General features: G+C 40.8%; 5 protein-coding genes across 7 annotated transcripts; 3 read left to right on the top strand and 2 right to left on the bottom strand.

Annotated features, from left to right (window-relative positions):
* Positions 1-121: 121 nt before the first annotated feature.
* Positions 122-2,613, top strand: LOC109854650 (synaptotagmin-1; the record flags this gene model as incomplete). Its single annotated transcript, XM_020427961.1, has 6 exons — positions 122-323; positions 492-682; positions 758-868; positions 963-1,083; positions 1,192-1,535; positions 1,763-2,613. Coding segments are annotated over 6 exons (1,260 nt in total), but the record flags the coding sequence as incomplete, so codon positions are not given.
* A 265-nt stretch (positions 2,614-2,878) lies between these two features.
* LOC109854640 (60S acidic ribosomal protein P1) lies at positions 2,879-4,514 on the bottom strand. Its single transcript, XM_020427938.1, has 4 exons — positions 4,288-4,514; positions 3,845-3,995; positions 3,289-3,390; positions 2,879-2,975 (listed from the first exon to the last, which is right to left on the bottom strand). Exons 1-4 carry the CDS (start codon positions 4,357-4,359, stop codon positions 2,962-2,964), a joined length of 339 nt encoding a protein of 112 aa, XP_020283527.1. The 5' UTR covers positions 4,360-4,514; the 3' UTR covers positions 2,879-2,961.
* Positions 4,515-4,697: 183 nt separating this feature from the next.
* LOC109854639 (THUMP domain-containing protein 1 homolog) lies at positions 4,698-7,035 on the top strand. Its single transcript, XM_020427937.1, has 5 exons — positions 4,698-5,135; positions 5,232-5,444; positions 5,665-5,909; positions 5,987-6,206; positions 6,341-7,035. The coding sequence occupies exons 1-5, from the start codon at positions 4,923-4,925 to the stop codon at positions 6,518-6,520; spliced, it is 1,071 nt and encodes a 356-aa protein (XP_020283526.1). The 5' UTR covers positions 4,698-4,922; the 3' UTR covers positions 6,521-7,035.
* On the bottom strand, positions 6,754-8,376 carry LOC109854641 (enhancer of rudimentary homolog). Its single transcript, XM_020427939.1, has 3 exons — positions 8,144-8,376; positions 7,832-7,919; positions 6,754-7,300 (listed from the first exon to the last, which is right to left on the bottom strand). Exons 1-3 carry the CDS (start codon positions 8,144-8,146, stop codon positions 7,074-7,076), a joined length of 318 nt encoding a protein of 105 aa, XP_020283528.1. The 5' UTR covers positions 8,147-8,376; the 3' UTR covers positions 6,754-7,073.
* Positions 8,377-10,809: 2,433 nt separating this feature from the next.
* LOC109854665 (serine/threonine-protein kinase Warts) lies at positions 10,810-17,664 on the top strand. Of its 3 annotated transcripts, none has more exons than XM_020427994.1 (5): positions 10,810-11,088; positions 12,034-12,350; positions 12,561-14,994; positions 15,138-15,415; positions 15,538-17,664. In XM_020427994.1, exons 2-5 carry the CDS (start codon positions 12,072-12,074, stop codon positions 15,967-15,969), a joined length of 3,423 nt encoding a protein of 1,140 aa, XP_020283583.1. In that variant the 5' UTR covers positions 10,810-11,088; positions 12,034-12,071; the 3' UTR covers positions 15,970-17,664. The 3 variants fall into 3 exon arrangements, with proteins under 3 accessions (XP_020283583.1, XP_020283582.1, XP_020283584.1); XM_020427993.1 differs by having other exon boundaries at positions 10,810-11,163; positions 12,030-12,350; XM_020427995.1 differs by lacking the exon at positions 10,810-11,088 and having other exon boundaries at positions 12,258-12,350; positions 12,505-14,994.
* The last annotated feature ends 1,712 nt before the right edge of the window (positions 17,665-19,376 follow it).

The following is a 19,376-nucleotide window of genomic DNA, read 5'->3' as shown; positions in this document are numbered from 1 at the left end:
TTGTAAAATATTTGCGCAAAAACACGTCAAAGTTTTTTTTTTTTTTTTTTTTTTTTTTGTACCTGGCTTTGATGGAATACATTTTTGTAACCGTGAGAGAGAACAGATGCGAAAGTAACGTAATCTGCTTCTATGTAGGTTTGAAAAAGATTTGTTGGACAGAGCGGAAGAGGCAGCGAGATCGTCCAAGGATGTTTTGGTCGGTGTCGCGCTTTCGCGGGATAATAAAATCTCCAAGCGCACCAGCGACAGTCAGTCAGATGATGACGAGTGGCAATCTGATCATGTATTCGATAGCATTGCCAGCGATTCTCCCAGAAGAGGTAAATACATTTTGAAAACACTGTTGAGAAGAACAAAGTGTGATTGTAAAACGAGATATGTGCACTCTGACAAGTTTAGATCTTGTTTGACGCGATATGAATCGAAGAAGGTTTAAGAAACTCTGAGATCAAGGTCTGTTTTTTTTTTTTTTTTTTTGTTCTCGGCAGGCATACGGCACTTTTCGGAATCGGACGACATTCCTTCGTCTCCGATAAGTCCACTCGCACCGCCTCTTCCGGAAGGCGCGGTAGTTGCGTCTGAGAAACGCATGGTGATAGTCAGACCGCCGCTGCGAAGCATAGACGGGTCTTATTCCAGATTGAACAACGTCGAGGTCGAATCGGCGCCGCGGCAGAAGGTACATCACATCTGCCAATTTGTCGCAACAATTGCGTCCATTTAAATGTAAATGTATTTTTTTTTTTTTTTGTAGCTCTCATCCGCGTCTTCATCAACATCGTCTTCCGACGAAATCAGAGGTGAATTAAAACTGGGATTACTTTACGACGCTAACGCCGGGATACTTACCGTGAGGCTTATCGAGGTAGTGTTTCTATATAATATCTCGTGCAGTAGAAATGTAATTCGAAACAAATTAAATTTATAAATTAAAAATTCTCTTCTTCGCATCTTCGAAGGCGCACGATCTCCGTCCTCGGGAATTGAGCGGAATCGCGGATCCTTACGCCAAGATACGTTTGCTCCCTGATCGGAACAACGTGTGGCAAACCACAATACACAGGCGCACTCTGAATCCCGGTATATTATACGTGCATGTTCATTTTCCACTGGTTTATCGCGTTGTATATAATTTATTTATTTGTGAAATAAATAAATAACATGTTTGTCCGACCTGCTTTCCTCCAGTATTCGACGAGGACTTCGTGTTTGAAGTAACGCCCGCGTCATCGTTGCTCGGTAGAACGTTGGAAATTCTGCTCTACGATTTCGACGCGTTCACGAGACATCGCGGTCTGGGATACGTGCAGCTTCCTCTGTCTTCCATGACGGATCTCGGTGCGAATATGGTAACCGTTACGAAACCGGTCTTGCGATACGGAGCGGAGGGCGGTTTCAAAGCACCACCTCTGGGAGAACTGATGGTATCCATCTCGTATCAGCTGTGCGCGGAGAAACTGACGGTCATTGTCATCAGAGCGAGAAATTTACCTGTTATCGACGACGTCGCGAACGCGAATCCCTATGTAAAGGTAAAATATCTTATTTATTCTCTTCAAGACACTCTTTACAGGACGTGGTTTGTGACGTCAGAAGAAAATATATGCCTAAAACTTGTCATATATTAAAAAATAGAAGTTATTTCTAGAAATTCACTTGTATAATCGAGAGCAGAAGAGCAATTCATTGCGGTTTCAGTTGCGGCAGCAATGGAAACAAACAACGAGGGTAATTAGACAAATGATTGTTTTGTTTAAAGGTATCGCTTATACAGGACGGCAAGAGTTTGAAAAAGAAGAAGTCGGGCGTGCGGCACGAGGCCACCAGTCCCGTGTGGAACGACATTCTTAGCTTCGACGTTAGTGGCGACGTATTGTCCAAGTGTATCTTGCAATTCTCCGTGTTGCGCGCGAACGGCGATCTCTTGGCAAGATGTCAGGTGTCTGACTCCTGTCAGAGAGAATTGTTTCAACGCGTATTGTCCGGGAAAGGCGCTTCGGCTCAATGGTTGCCACTGTCGGAACCCGACAACGGCGAGTCGAAAAATTAAAAAAAAAAAAAAAAAAAAACCGCTTTGTTCAAGTATTAAAAAAAAAAAAAAAACGTAAATTATAGCAAATTATTGATAGTATCGTTATATACGTTGTTCTGGATAAACGAAATCGCACACTTCAATTGCACGAGAAAAATTATAACATAAAAAGAGAAAAAAAAAAAAACAAAAACTTTCGAGAGCTCGAACTCTTCCGCTATGTTTTCGCGATAAAAATTTAGACCTTCGTTTTGCGGAAAATGTAGACGCGCTTCACCGAGAACAAAATGTATAGCGCTGCGAGACTATATAAATTTTACTTTGCCAAGATCATATACTCGTGATTTGAAAAGCTAAATTGAGATACATGTACGTACAAGTAACTTGAAGAGTTAGATAGATTAAAGGAACAGAGTGGTAGTTGCGAGCAAGATCCTAAGACGTCCGTCACGTTGGTCGCGCTCGTGGTTTTTTTTTTTTTCTAAACTTTTCAACATAAAAAAAGTGTTTATTGGCACTGACGAACCAAAAGAAAGAGATCGGTGGATGGACGACTGTTCCGTCTCAGTGATAAAAAAAAAAAAAAAAGCTTTAGACTATGAAAGAGATACCGACAGATCATCCGCAACATTAGGTTCTTTCTTGCAAATCGCTATTGCGCATGTTAGTCTTTTCCACAGAGTTTATCGCAACAAATATGCTCGAATTTATGCTCTCTGTGGTTTTATACTCATATGTAACATAGAACAGAGAATATAAAAAGCGCAGCAAAGCAAGCAAAAGTTGTCCTTAAATTGTTTGCGATCGGCTTTTCTATGGTTAAAAAAGAAAAGAAAACGTGTATATTCCTCCTGTCAAAATATTTTATTTTTTATTGTACAACATAACTGTACATACATAAAAGGAATGGACCAACATAGTTGAGCTTAGTCAAATAGACCTGTAAAAAAATCATAATAGCGCAATATTAGTTCAAACGGAACATATATATCAAAAGTATATTTTTTAAAAATAAAAATTATTTTGTTTCGTTTTCTCTCAAAATTCTTAAACTCTTGAAGTATCTTGCTTTTTATCATAGTCTCATATTTGTGAAATATTAATCTCTCATATGTGAGTTCTGTAGTTAACACACGTGTGTACATGTGTATTAATTATCGTATTAATTATTGAATGTATAAATTGTTTGTCTGTTTTAATCATCATCTTTGTGACATTAAAAATATATCACAAACTTGATAAAAATAACTTACCGAAGCCCATGTCGTCGTCCGATTCTTCTTCCGGTTCCTCCTTCTTTTTCTCTTCCTTAGCTGGAGCGGCCTCAGCACTGGCAGGCGCCGCAGCAGCTGGAGCTGTATAAAATACCACAGAATTTGTTTAAATGTAAAGTAAAAATATGCAGGTTTTTTAAGCAAAAGTATAAATTACTACAATATTGATACTAATAGCTAAATATTATAACTTTTATGTAATGTCGCTAACAAAATCAAGGTTGTATCTATGTGATACAACCAACAAATTTGTTTTCTGTTTCTGTTTTCCTCTTTTGCTGACCGGACTTAGCTAGGATTTTGCTAGATCGGTGGATGAAGAGGATAAACTTAGGACTTTTAAGCTTGAAAAATATCTTTCAACTATGAAAAGTTATTTTTTCAAGTATAATTTTACATTTACATTTGTGTAATTGTCTCTTTCTTTCAGTGTCCATTTAAAATGCTATACAGCCAAATATCTTTATGCTTATTTGCAGAAAAACAAACTCAAGTGTTTGTAATATTGTTTCAACAGGAAAAAAAAATTTATTACCTGCTCCTGCAGGTGCTGCTCCAACTCCGGATCCAATGTTGGTAATTAATTCTTTGACATTTACACCTTCCAAAGCTTTAGCAAAAAGTCCAGGCCAATAAGACTCGACGTTTACATTTGCAGCCTTTAGAATTGTCTGAATTTTCTCACCCTGTAAAATAGATGTGTTACTAATTTAAGAGATGTAGTATATTTCTATTGTGTTCTACTTTTGTTTATGTTCAATTTTACACACAAAGTTTGCACAAACTTTATTCCACGTATAAGATCCGCTTTGATTGTTATAATTGTTTGTAAAAAAAAATTTTCTGTTAACTAAATATACGAGCTACAATTGCGACACATTTGCTAAATATACGTGAAAAATATATTCAACAAAAATATATACGATCCTGACTAAATAAAAAAAGTGTCTAATGGCACCCACGTGAGGTGATACCTACGGTCACGGCGATGTCGTCGTCGACGAGGATCAGTGCGGAATAAACGCACGCGAGCTCAGCTTCGGTCGTCATGTCTCGCAGTAGGATTTTGTATTTCAAAGTCGGATGAAAATTTCAAACCGGTGTAAGTCGCCGATACGGCCTTAGCTCCACGAAAGAGAACAAACAACCAGTTCGCGCTGTTCAAACGGAAGTGAACGAGCCGGATGAAGACCACAAACATACGAGAAATAAAGACAGGGATATGGGGGATGGAGAAGTAAGTCGATCTTCAGAAAGAGATGGATGCTGAAGACCGTCCATCTGTTTCTGTCTGTCGCGTCCAGAGTGAAGAGACAACTCGGAGAACGCTATTGGCTACTTTTTCTCGTCCGCCGATCACCGCGCGGGAATTGACCAATTAACGTTGGTAAACTCGAGATCGGTTTTTCTCATTCCGATTGGTTGAATTCAAATTCGGTCTCGTTCGCAATTTGAAATCTGTGGACGCGGGTTTGATGCGATTGCGATACGAACTTCAGAAAAGCGGGGTGAATGTTTATGTATTTTGTAATCGATCGATGTGCGAGAAGTGTGGAAGAAGTTTATATATATTATATATAAAAGCGAATTAACAAATACACAAAATTGAAACAATGCAGACGAACGATCCGATGAATACACGTAAGAGAAACACCAGCACCAATCAGTGGAACAATCGAAAGAAACATAAGAAAATTGTGCTAGAACCGGGTATGACCGGGTTCTTGTGCACGTGCAACTTCTACGAGAGGGGCTGTGTTACCGATGCCTACAAACTGCTCAATTTGTTTGCAAATGAGAAATCCACCACGTCGGAGATATCCAAGGTACACACACACAGTGCCACATATTTGCAAGATAACTATTTGCTATAATAATACATTCAACATTTGTAAACAATTTTATATCCTTGATATTGTAAGGAATCTGAAGTGTCAACAAGTGTAAGCGATGATAAAGGAACAGAGAAGAATGTGGAAGATACCGAGAAGGAGGAAGATACCGAGAAGGAGGAAGATGAGGGAGAAGAGGGAGATGCTGAGAAAGAGGAGGAAGATATATCGACTAGTTTGGAAAAAGAAATCAAGCAACTTAAAACGTTGCATGAAACACCACCGTCTTTTCGAAAATTTCAAGTAATGACAATAGCAAAGTGATTGTAGCTTGTATTCGTAGTTGGATCTTATATTTAGAGATTGTCCCGAGTTCATTTTCAAACGCTCGGTACATGATAGAGCAATCCATTCGGCGTTTTAAGATAATCTTGAGTATAAAAATTGAGTAATGTAGTATTCGTTAGAATAATATTATTTTATCTTAGGAAAAAACAGTATTATCTAAGTGTTTCTTCTACAGATGGTGGATACGGGTGTGAAAAATATGATTTTCATAAAAACCACTTTACCAGATCCACTAGAACTGGTCACCAAAATTGTGACTCACTTAGATGCGACCAAAGAACAGTGTAGTAGATATTTATTGAGATTGCTTCCAATTGAACTTGTGTGCAAGGCTTACTTAAATGACATAAAAACAAAAGCGAGCCTGGTGTTCGAAAAGTACTTCACTAAAGAACCTAAAACGTTCAGCATTGTCTTTAAGTAAGTTAAGCAAGTTTGTATATAAATTTGTACATAAAAGCAGCAAATACTTTGCGTCTTACGGGATGATATTCTAGCCGCCACAGCAACAATTGCATCAAGAGAATTGAAGTTATCGAAGACTTGGCGGAAATAATTATGCAAAAAAATACAGGCAACAAAGCGGATTTGAAAAATCCTGAAATCGCTGTGGTTGTCGAGGTGATACGTGGAGTTTGCTTGCTTTCTATTGCTCCTTATTATTACAAGTTTAAGAAATACAATCTGCTTGAAATATGCAACAGCAATAAACCCAAGGTAAACATTTTGTTTTCCACAAACAACATCGAGATTCTTGCACGTGTATACAACTTGCTAGGAGCGAAAACAAACAGCAGCTTAAATAACCGGTGTGTCTCAGACAATTATAAGTAAACTATACAAATTTTTAGGACACGCATATCTCTTCTAACGAGACTGCAAGTTCAGCGGTCGAAGAAGATGATAAAAAAAGCTCTGACACTGTTGCACCAAGTGCGGAGAAAGAAGAAAATTCTTCTGCCGTTGATACTGGTTGTGAAAATCAAACTTCGGATGCGCAAGGTGACGAGCAAACGACGGCGGAGGCTTGATACTCAGAGTCAACATCTCAACCTCCTCACAACGCGGTACATTTATAAAAGATTTACGACTTGCGTGTATATAAAATATACAATTCTACGTGTGTTATAAAAAAAAAAAAAAAAAAACCCTTAATTTTCTATACTTTTATATAAAATGTTTAACCAGAGAAAACAAAGATTGTAATGTGATATTATCTTAAATGATTAAATTTTCCTTTATTAATAATGTTACAAGGGAAAAGTACAAAAAAAAGTGGTTTATTTTAATAAATATACAGATGGTATTGAAAAAGTACCACTTGTGTTAGTTATTAAATGCCACAAAATTATAACGAGAATGTGTTGGTATGGTCGGGGGGATACTTTACAGACAAAAGAAACCTATATAGGATGTATACAAAATTATGTAAAGTACAATTATAATATTAGACAGAGACAAAGATAGCATCAGTTTTATTACGCCGAGTACGACGCAATTGTTCTTAACCTTATATAAATTTTTATACATTTTTATGTGTACGAAAGAATACGAGTCTATCTTTTTTTATACATTGATTACTCATTAATCGCTCATTGACCCGGACGCTGCTCTGCGCAATAAAACGTATATTTTTTCTTTTATCCAATCCTTGTTGTAAGGGGCGTACGTGTTGGTCGATTTCTGATATACGAGACATGATATATCCGTTAACTGATCGACAAAATCGAACAGCTGGGTAATGTCGTAGGTAATGGTTGGGGTATTTGGATTTCGTCTCTTCAAGTGTTCTTCGTAAATTTTACAAACACCTGCAATAAAAAAAATTTTAAAGTAAAATTAATCAAATTTGTAAGCAATGTGAGAACATCAGACAGTGAGAAAGAAAAATTTGCACAGTATGTTTCAAACGTATAGAATACGTGTCTCTTCTTGTTCCTTAAAAAGATGATACAAGATACAAGAGAATCTTTCTTTTGTTGGTTTTTTTTACTTTACTGACATTACCCAGGTATTAAACTGTTGATATAACGGAAAAGATACTGATCTTACATGCAAATACAAGTGGAAAAATTATAGAATTGCTTCTCGCGAATGCTTTTTACATCGAAAGAACCATATAGATGTAGTTTAGTTCTCGAAACTCAATTTCTCTCAAAATAAAGCCTCATGTAAAACAAACTTTGTTGTACATTTTGACTTACAATTGCATGTAGAAACAGTAGCTTTTTGGTTGATCGCTAGTTTGGAAACACCATGCTCATAAAACAGAAAACAATTATAAATTGTTTTACATACACCAAATGTAAACATCAATTAAAAAAAAAAAAAAAATAGATTACCTTCCATACAGTCGTTTACGCTCTCGTAATCCGAGTATGTTCTCGTTTCAGGTCTGGGTCCGGGTTGTACCAGTAATATTGTGTGAGACTAGAAGCGAATGATTATGATGAGATTGTAATTGTTTTCAATAACAAATTACTTTACCGGACAGAGTTATTTCTTAATGTGTAAAAGCGTAAATAGAAATTTGTCAAAATTAGAAACGTTGAAGTACATAAAATGCGAAAAATTGTACCACATTGTGGCGGAAGAAACGAAATCAACATTTCACTTTGCTCAGGTGAATCAAAAAACGCGATACCCCTGCTTACCATCTTATTTGAGCGAAATTTACTGGAGATTTAGACGAGAATGTGACCGCAGGAACGCGAATCTGTGACAAAACTTGAACGCAGCAATCCGAGCGATATCGTCTTGAAAATATCGGAAGCTCACGGAAAAAATCCAAGCGCGAAGGTTTGTTTGGTTTGATGTAGCGATCACAGACACGCAAGAATAAAGTAAAATTGAGTTAATTTACAATGGCCGGGTTCAAAACTCGGTGCTTAAAGCCTGTTCTACATTGATCGCAAGCGCAAACGCAAGGAACAGGTCTGGTAGAATTGACCAATCGTATTGATCGAATCAGCCAATTGACCAGCGTGATTGGTCAATTCTGCGAGATTTATACCTTGCGTTTGCGCTTGCGATCAATGTAGAACGGGCTTAAGGTTTACTTCGGGAACAAGGTTAGGGTCGCGCTTTAAGCCTGTTCTACATTGATCGCAAGCGCAAACGCAAGGAACAGGTCTGGTAAAATTGACCAATCGTATTGATCGAATCAGCCAATTGACCAGCGTGATTGGTCAATTCTACGAGATCTATATCTTGCGTTTGCGCAAATTACCTTAGTCACGTGTTGTTTTTTTTTACTCTTTCCTGTCATGTGACTTTAGTCACGTTTTTAATTTTCTCCACGTATACGACGAACGGTCTCAAAATCGCTTTCTTGTCATTATTTACTCTCCGATCTTACCGATTCGATTCGACTCTACTCGATCAACCAACCAATCGGCAATACGGAAAAGATGCAACAATCAAGATCGATAGAATCGATTCTGATTATTTGCAAATGTTTTTTCTGGTAGGAAAAAAACACAACACAGGCGTGCGCTACGCGCACGCTGTTGTTATTTTTATTTAACGTGTTGTCAGTAAACACAACCTGTCACCGCGATGACAGATAGTATATACGTCTTATAAACCATACAATACACATATGAGAAATGTCAGAAATAACGCATGAAAATCAAACTCAAAAAATAGTGAGAGAGAGAAATGGAAAAACAACACGTGACAAGGAAAAGGGTAAAAAAGAGAATAATTTATATATTAAATGTAATATTCTATATCTATATATAATACACACACATACGCATATATGTATATATATATATATATACCGTAATCACGTGACCGAAGTCAGTAACACCGCCGCGGTCGCGCGGCCGAGGTCAGTGACTCCACCGCAGTCGCGCGACCGAGGTCATTGACCCCCCCCCCACCAAGGCCGCGCGGCCGAGGTCAGTGCCCCGCCAAGGCCGCGCGGCCCAGGTCAGTGACCCCGCCAAGGCCGCGCGGCCGAGGTCAGTGACCCCGCCAAGGCCGCGCGGTCCAGGTCAGTGACCCCGCTAAAGTTGCGCGGCGGAGGTCAGTGACATTACTCTGTAGTATGTGTATAATACATATAATACAATATAAAGTATAATATTATAAATATATAATAAATTATATGCAAAATATGTATTATTTAATGTTATATATAATAATACATTTTTATTATTATTATTAGAATTTTGCGCAGTTTTGGGTGGATGTTGGTACACATGCTATAGTTTTCAGACCGTGTGTGTGAATATACGTTTCTATAGTCAGAGACTTCAGCCAGGGTTACGTTCCAAAATCTTACCTTGGTAACCAAAAACTATAGTACACGTGACGTAAAATATAACATTTTAGTAACTAAGGTAGGATTTTTGAACGTACCCCTGGGAACGCACACGAACAAACCCGAAAGCGGCAAGACGCGAGCGACCAATCGCGGGCCGACGTTTTTCTTAAACGCGGTTTACACTCGAGAGAGCGCTGGTCTGTGATTGGCCGACTGGCTCGAGTCTCCGATTGGCCGACCAGCTCGATCGTGCGTCCGCGGCTTAACGCAGCGGCCTGAAGTTATTCCTGCGTGTAAGCGCGATGATGAAAATTTTGTTGCGAGCGGGGACAATCTTGGGGGAACAATCACGTGTTGACTCGCGTGAGTCTGCGCGTGCGTAGAAATCCCACGCATGTAGGGATCGTACGAGCACGCGCGTTAACGTATGGTACATGATTGACACACAAGTAAATGCGCGTATATATGTGTGCGCAATATGCTAAAATGCATGTTACAATGTGTATGTGTTTGCCTGCTGTGTTCGCTCGAGATCGGTCCTGATCGCTCTTCCGCACGTAACCGAGCACCAGGAGATCGAGAGCGAGATCGCACTCCTGGCGCGCGTACACCATCGCGACCACGTTACGATCGTTGCGCGATCCTGGTCGGTCCGTCACATGTCTTGGCGCGGGACGCGGATGTGAGCGAGCGACGACGGGAATATGTTCGAAATGGTCGCTGCTGCTGTCGCTAGTCGCGAACCCGTCACCAACATTGTCGTCCCGTCGGATGAGTCTCGTTGCGCGGATAATCGCGGCGATTGGCCGCACGTCGCCGTCGTCGTGCCGTGAGCACCGCGTTTGCGAACGTCGTGCGCTTACGACGAACCTGTCGCATCCCGTACGTAAACAGGGACCGTTCACCAGAAATAAAAGCTCGTACATAGGTTAGCTCTCACACACGCGCAAGAATTTTATTTCTCGCTCGCTCGGGCTCCCACGAAGATGCCGGTCGCGACGTGCGCCGCCGCCACCGTCGTCGTCGTCGTCGTCGCCGTCGCCGCGTCGCCTCGACGACGTCTCCGCGAAATGAACGTACGCGCGTGATCGGTCTCTTATCCCCGTGAGTTGTCAAGTAGGTAGTAGTACTCATCACCAAGGTGTTCGCGCATGGTCCGGACCCTTCTCGTTGTTTGTATCCCCGTCCCGCGTCGGCTAACGCGGTCCGGTGATAGAAACGCGTTTTTGTTGCGTGTAAACGAGAAACATTCGGTTCGCGTAACGTCTCCGAGAAATTATGTGAACCACACACACACACACACACACACACACCCGAGCACCGGAGGTACATACCACCGCACTGTCTCTCTGCTACAATGACGCTGAAGAGCAGCGTCCATTAGCAACGTTCTTTTATTTTGTAAGCATTCTTTTGACGATATTGTTGCGCCTGTTTATCATATTGTTTATCATATTTCCTTCCACGCTTATCGGGGACGACGCGTAGACACAGATTTGAACCTTTTTTTTTTTTTTTTTTTCTAATCTCATGATTCTAATCTGAACTAATTAGAGAAAATGAATTGTATACACAAGCAGATTAGTAACATTTTTTTTTGTTTTTTTTATCTGACGCGTTTTGACACGCTTGTTTACTGATAAATTACCGCACGAGATAGCGCACCACCAGTGTTGTTTACTGAGACAATACAACACTCTGTGGTCCTCGACACGTTGGACAAATCTGTAATCTCTCTCAATTAGAGTTGATATTTTTTGACTTAGAAAAACACAAAAAGATAAAACGTATTTGTGTAATGCAAATGTTCTCTTGAGAGTTAATAGCGCGTTGTTTTTTTTATTTTTTTGTTTTTTTCTACACACATACGTGTAGAAAACATTTATATACATGTATCTGTACATCTTTTTGCACATATTTTTGGTTTAGCGTGTCTAGAAGAAGAAAAGTTGGAGCGTTTTATGGCGAAAATAAATGAGAAGTTGTTTTCCCAGTTGGAGCAAAGCTGAACACAGGAAAAATTTGATTAATCGCATTAGCCGGTTCGACTAAGCGAGCAATATGATTGGTCAGTTTTATGAAAAATGTTGGCAACCTAGAGTTATCTTGTAAACATGAATCAGTCTTGTAAATCTATCGCAAATGTTCGGTTTTATTGACTAAAAAGAATTGCAAAAGCGACAATTGCGGTTTTGCCAAACACAATCATTGCGTAGATACATGTTTGTACTTGTCTGTATGTAAAAGTTTATATGTATGTGTCACAGCCAGATTAAAGCTAGGTCCCAGAGGGCCTAGCATGGGCTACCATGAATCCGCCCGCGGTCAGCAAATCAAGCACACGTGGTTCTGGATACCATCAGAAGGCATTAGCTGAGATTCGCAACTCGTTGCTACCGTTTGCCAATATCGGCGGAGCCGGTGAGGTGGGCTCGAGTGCTGCTAGCACCATTTCTACCGTGTCCACTACTAGCGGGATCAGTTCCGCTTCCGGTCTCAGCGGACTATCCGGTGCTTCCGGTTCCACTGCTGATAAGCAGGATCAGCGACAAGCGTTAGGACAACTGTTAGCCATGGGCTATTCAGAGGTGAAAAAAACAATACCACATTCCGCAAATGCCTTGCGCTGAATAATGTCTCTTATTGTTCGAGACAGTAGTGTCGACTTTATATACGCGCTAAAGCATTTGCGATGCCGATTGCATGTCCGTAATGCAATAACTAAGTGCTGTTTTATTTTAGTTTTGTCCAGACTGCAATTGAGGAGTAAAAGCGAGTGGGATGATATGTGTTTACAGGAAATAGGATTGCGCGCCCTCAAGTTCGCAGGATGGCGGTTGGACGCGGCAGTAGAGTATTTGAAGCAGGCTCAAGGGGAATCTCTGAACGGTTTCAGCAAACTCAATACCAAACTCATGAGAAAGCCGAGTCTCGAGAGAGAATTGAATTTGCAACGCGGCAGTCCCGCTTTGGACAGCGGGGCCGGTAGTTCGCGATCCGACAGTCCGCGTCTTACGGAACTCGGCACGCATCCGCAACTGAGTCGTCAGTACTCGCCCAGTAATTTTGTGGAACGCGAACCACCGCCACCGCCGCCTCCACGATGTAGTTCTACACCGCCGCCGCCGCCGCCGCACGCGCCTTACAATCAGCCTAACGTGCCGACAAATATGCAGCAAATGCTCAAACGAATGTCACCAGCGCCGGTTGTGCCGACGAGACCGGCCGTGACAACGGCCGGCGCGTCCGGGACCGCGTCGTCGGTAAATCCACCGCAACGCGGCACCAGTCCGGTTGCGAACGCCAATAACTCGGGCAGTCGTCAGCCGATGATTGTGCAAAACGGGCCGCAGGTGCAGCAGCAACTGACGCAGCAGATGCAGGCGCTCAGCATTTATCAAACGAGCGGCGGCAACACGAGCACCCAAGTCGAACCGCCACCACCGTATCCCATAGTTCCATCCTCATCCGCCGGTCAACCAATTCAACCGCCTTCCTATAGCGCCTCCATACAGAATCGCCAGAGTCCCACGCAGTCACAGCAAGATTATCGCAAGAGCCCGTCGTCGGGCATTTACTCGGGCCCTACTTCAGCCGGTACACCCAGTCCCATTACCGTATCCACAATACCGCCCAGCAGCACGCAGACGTCGATGGCACGTCCGACACCGTTACAAGCATGGGGTGCACGGCAGGCCAAAACGCAACCGCCGATAATCATGCAGTCGGTCAAGAGCACGCAAGTGCAGAAACCCGTGTTACAGACCGCGATCGCGCCCACGGCACCGCAGTCAATTTCCACCACCACCAGCAACACGCCTCCGCCGCCGCCTTCTTACGCGTCGTCCATTCAACAGAAACAACCACCTACTTATCCACCTGTGAGCAACATCGTCACGTCGCCTGCCAACATACCGACGACGGAACCACCGAGCTACGCAACCACGATGCAGGCGTTGGCAGCGCAGCGCGGTATGCATCATTCGTTACTGCCACCGCCTTACACCACTCCCGCTGAAGACACAGTCTCCTCCACGATGGAGAGCGGTAACGCTACTCGAACCTCTCCCGTTGCTCATCATCCACCGCTCCAAAGGAAATACTCGCCGGCCGATAATTGCCATATTGGAGCAATGGATGCGCTACCTTTGCCACAGGTCGTATCGACCGCCATGTCCGCGAGGAATAACAACCACTCGTCCTTGCCCGAAAGCAACGGCGGCGGCAATGGCGGCAGTGTTAACAAAGCTAGTGGCGGTACTAAAGGCGATAACGGCGGCGGTAGTGGCGGTGCTGGTAGTAGTGATAACGGTGGTGGTAGCGGCGGCACAACCGCCACCGATGCCGGTCCTGGTCCCGGCGGTGGTCCCGGTGGTGGTTCCGGTGGTGGTATTATCGGTCCCGGTGTTGGTGGTTGCGGTGCGGGTGGTGGTGCACCCTCGTCTTACAAAATTAAGCACCAGTCTCCCATACCCGAGCGCAAAACAATGAGTATCGAGAAGGAAGAGGAGCGCAGGGACTGCAAGGTGAAAAACTATTCTCCTCAGGCGTTCAAGTTCTACATGGAGCAACACGTGGAGAACGTCATCAAGTCGCACAGGCAACGTATTTACCGGCGCTTGCAGTTGGAGAACGAGATGGCTAAAATCGGTCTGAGCGAGGAGGCGCAATTTATGATGAGAAAGATGTTGTCGCAAAAAGAATCAAATTACATCAGACTGAAGCGAGCGAAGATGGACAAGTCGATGTTCACGAAGATCAAGCCGATCGGCGTGGGCGCGTTCGGCGAAGTCACGCTCGTGAGGAAGCTCGACACAAATCAGTTTTACGCGATGAAAACTCTGCGCAAAGCCGACGTGTTGAATCGCAATCAAGTGGCGCACGTGAAGGCGGAGCGCGACATATTGGCGGAGGCTGACAACGAATGGGTCGTCAAGCTCTATTACTCGTTTCAGGACAAAGACAATTTATACTTTGTAATGGACTACATACCGGGCGGTGACTTGATGTCGCTGTTGATTAAACTCGGTATTTTCCAAGAACCGTTGGCCAGATTTTACATAGCCGAGCTCACATGCGCGGTCGAGAGCGTTCACAAAATGGGTTTTATTCACAGAGACATCAAACCGGACAACATACTGATAGATCGCGACGGACACATTAAGTTGACCGATTTCGGTCTTTGTACGGGATTTCGCTGGACTCACAATTCTAAATATTACCAGCAAAACGGTAATTATTTATATTCTATCTTTTTTCTTTAGCGGCCGAAGGAAACGTTACATTTTGCTCATTACATTAGAATTGTAAGATCTCGCGCTAGAAGAGAAGAAACAGACTGTGATGATGATGTGTGACAATCCGCGCGATTGCAGGTCATGGTAAACAAGATTCAATGGATCCAGCTGACGATTGGAACAACGAGTGTCAATGCATACAGTTGAAACCGTTGGAACGCAGACGACACAGGGAACATCAGAGGTGTTTGGCGCATTCTCTGGTCGGGACCCCGAATTACATAGCGCCGGAGGTTTTACAGCGCACGGGATACACGCAGTTGTGCGATTGGTGGAGCGTGGGAGTAATTTTGTACGAAATGCTGGTCGGTTCTCCACCGTTTCTTGCCAATACGCCCGCTGAAACTCAGTACAAAGTACATATAGACATTTTATCTCTCAAAGTTAAACGAGTTTTAAACACAAAAGCATTTTTCTTCTCGCAAATAAATTTTAAATATGTGTGTGTGTGTGTGCGTGGTTTGAATTTTCGTTTCAGGTAATTAACTGGGAGACGACTCTTCACATACCGCCGGAAGCGAAGCTGTCGCCCGAAAGCACGGATCTGATACTGAAGCTATGCGTAGGCGCGGATCGTCGATTGGGTAAAAACGCGAGCGAGGTTAAGAGCCATCCGTTTTTCGCGAGTATCGACTTTGAGAAAGGACTACGGCGTCAAATGGCGCCTCACATACCGCGCATCGAATATCCGACCGACACGAGCAACTTCGATCCCGTGGATCCCGACAAGTTGCGAAACTCCGAGTCATCGGACTCGAACAAATCGGACGAGCTGCTCGACAACGGGAAGCCCTTTCACGGTTTCTTCGAGTTCACGTTCAGACGGTTTTTCGACGACAACGGCGGTCCGGTGTATCCTAGTCGAATCAGTTTGGACGATAACGACAATCAAGGTCCCGTTTACGTATGACATTAGGCTAATTAAGTTGACGAAAGTGAGCCTTAAGTTACTGTATAAAAAGTATATAATCGTCGGAAACGTCTAATTTTTTCTCTTGCTTGAATATATAATATAATAGAGTATAACAGATGAATATTTAAAAGAGAGAAAACGCGTGAAAAAATTTAATCGTTTAAACATAGTGTGAACCTTTACTTTTGCATTACTTAGAAGACCTGCTTAATTAATCTTATTAAAAAAATATAAACCTATGTATTATATTTTCAAACTGTTATCGCGGGAATTACACGAAAAAAAAAAGAAAAAAAAAAGAGAAAGAGAGAATCTCCAAACTAGTAGCGGTGTGTTTTTTAACAAAGCTTACGTACGTGATAAGCATAAATATGTTTCGCAAAGAAATCTCTTTGTGTGTGAAAAAATCAAATCGCATCTAAATTTACAAAAACAGGTTGAGAGAAATGACATCGCCAACTAAATTCGCATTAAATCTTACAGGATTCTCAAAGGTTGCGTAGAACAGGACTGTGTATAGAACAAACGCAAACAGAGATGGTTTGCTAATTTATACGCTGATTGAAAACGATTTCACTTGATCTCCCTTGACTTTGAAGCCCGGGAAAAAAAAAGTCCCGCGCGTGGTATCGGGTTATATAAATAATTTCTATACGCGAGAGAGATCAGATGCTGATCTCTCTCTCTCACACACGATTGTGTGCAATTTATACATAATCAAGATACAAAATTTGTCCGTGTGTCGAAGACACACTTTGTTTCCGGTAGGTGTTTCAACCGAGTGTTCTTCGTCTAACATATTGAAGATTACGTTCGCTTCCAGTTCTAAAAGTTTCAGGCGTCGCACACAAGATAAAATGAGATAAAGATGTGATGATAACTAAATACAATAAATTATGTAAATACAATTTTTAATTATTCGACGACGATCTTCGATATTGGTGGGGCGAAGATGCGTATATATTTTGCCCCTTTTATCGAAGATAATGTCAATGAACAATTGCACTTGCAGGATTTGTTGCAGTTACCTATCGCGTATCTTTTCTCTTTTCTCTTCTGAGGATCTCTCGTGATCTTTAAACGAACTAGAAGCGAGACACGCCTCTTTGATATTGGGATAAAAAAAAACGCTCTCGGTCTTCTCTCTTTTATTTATTTTTCACGAATCGTTGAAACGAACGGGAGTCGTGTCTCTCGATTCGCGCAATTGCCTTTTTCTTGTCTCCCTGTTTTTCTTTCTTTTTTTTTTCTTTTCTTTTTTTTAACGATATGCGATTTTAGTGTGCGAGTGTGCGTTGTGTGTACATATACCCTACAAATCAACGAATATAACGTATTTCGACGCGACGATAAGTGAAAGAAGTGAAATAATCGTTGGCTACAAGCGACATGTATAATACGACGTATTTATTGAAAAAAAAAAAAAAAAGAAGAAAGACCATTTTGCCTGAAAAATTTTTTTTTTATTCGTTCGTATTGGCATTGGAAAAAAAATATATCGAGCTCCTAATAATGTTTCAAACAAGTACTGTGATATTGTTACACATGATTAGAATAATACGGCTTTTAAATAAACGTGTCAATTTTATTTAACACATATGTAATATCTACATATGTAATATATCAATAACGTATCGTCTTCTAATTGTATATCAAAAATTTAAAGAAAAAAATTACTATTATATTATATATAGAAATATATACAACTATATATATATATATATATATATATAAAACGAATCGATACATTAAAAAAAAAAAAAAAAAGAACAAAATATCAATCATCTATTTTATATATAGATTTTCGAATGGATGTAATGTGTTCATTTCGTAATGTTGTAACGCAGCTTCGAATATCACCCCCCTTATACATGTACATATATATATATATATACATATATATATATATTATATATATATGTATATATTTATATATATTCTAATATATAATTGTTTCTAATCTTAAGAGGTGTGTGTATTGCGAATTTTATGTAGTCCCCCGTTGTATACATAGAAAAGGAAAAAAAAACTATCGTCTTTTATAGCTCCGTTTTATCGCGTTACGGTATACATTTGTGAGATTTACATAAAAAAAAAAAAAAAAAAAAACTTTAGCAATATATAACACTTGTGTGAGTCGAATGGCGGAAAAAGAGAGATTTTTGTGTCGCACGATGAGATTTTCTTCTAGCCGAGAAAAGTGATATCGGTCTTTGACGAGAAAAGACGGACGGTAACACAATTTACACACAGTTTAATATACAACGTTTACAATAGTTTTTCTAGCGCATCTATCTTTGAGTGAACTTGCCATTGCTCGTAATGTTTTTTTCACAGTTAGCAAGAAATGGCGCTAACGAGAGACGAGGAAAGTGTCGGCGACGATATTGCGACAATAACGATCGTCTTTGTGTCTGCGTATTTATTGTAAAAATCTTGTTACAAGATGTCTGAACTAAGAGTGCATTTTTTGTCTGAAGGGGGGGGGGAGAGAGGAGGCGCCTGTCATTTTTCAAAGTTGTGCCTTTCAACGACGAGATTAAATTTTACATTACGGGAATGCGCGTCGCGCGCAGATGTTATAATATTTAAGATTGCCCGGACACTGTAAATTATAAGACTATTATATATCGCGAATGTTGTGACTGTGACAAACTTGCATATCGGAATTCTTACAATAAATTATTGAGTGCCTTGTTGTTAATTCGTGTCTTTGAAGTCATACTGGGGTATAAAATTGCAAAATTGCGTGTGTGTGTGTATATATTCTATTTAAACTAAATTATCTTTAAAAGTTGCACACTATTTGACGAACTATTACGTTTCTGTTTGAAGATAGAGAGAGAGAGAGAGAGAGAGAGAGAGGGGGGAGGGAGAAAGAGAGAGAAAGAAAATATGTGTATGTGCGCAAACAAAATTAACTGTTTTAATTTACCATTTGAATTTGTACATATTTCAAGATAAACACGCGTTATAATTTATGTTTATCACTTTAGCTTTAATATTACACTGTGTGCGGTCCATAAATGCAAAGGAAAATGTTTAACGCGATCGCAGAATTTTTAAGTTATATATTTAAAAAAAAAAAATTATATATATATATATATATATACGCAAAAAGAGTAAAACGAAAAAACAAAAAAAAGAAACTTGTAATCACCTGGCTGTTGTGTATGCACGCTATACTTTTGTGTATATATTTCTATATAAGTACTAGCGTCAGTGATAACAATCGGTACCGTTTTTTTTTTTTTTTTTGCACTGTAAGTAATTAAATATCTTGTGTGTGGAGCGTACGCAAAGTGTGTGTGTGTGTGTGTGTGTTTCAACTAGTCTTGCTGCAAATATATAAAAAATAATATATATTAGATGATGTCTCTCTCTTTCTCTCTCTCTCTTTCTCT

Source organism: Pseudomyrmex gracilis, unplaced genomic scaffold, assembly GCF_002006095.1.
Source record: "Pseudomyrmex gracilis isolate BER0280 unplaced genomic scaffold, ASM200609v1 scaffold_71, whole genome shotgun sequence".
Classification (NCBI taxonomy): Eukaryota; Metazoa; Arthropoda; class Insecta; order Hymenoptera; family Formicidae; genus Pseudomyrmex; species Pseudomyrmex gracilis.
The sequence above is the reverse complement of the archived record's forward strand: the minus strand, read 5'-3'. Positions and strand labels throughout refer to the sequence as shown.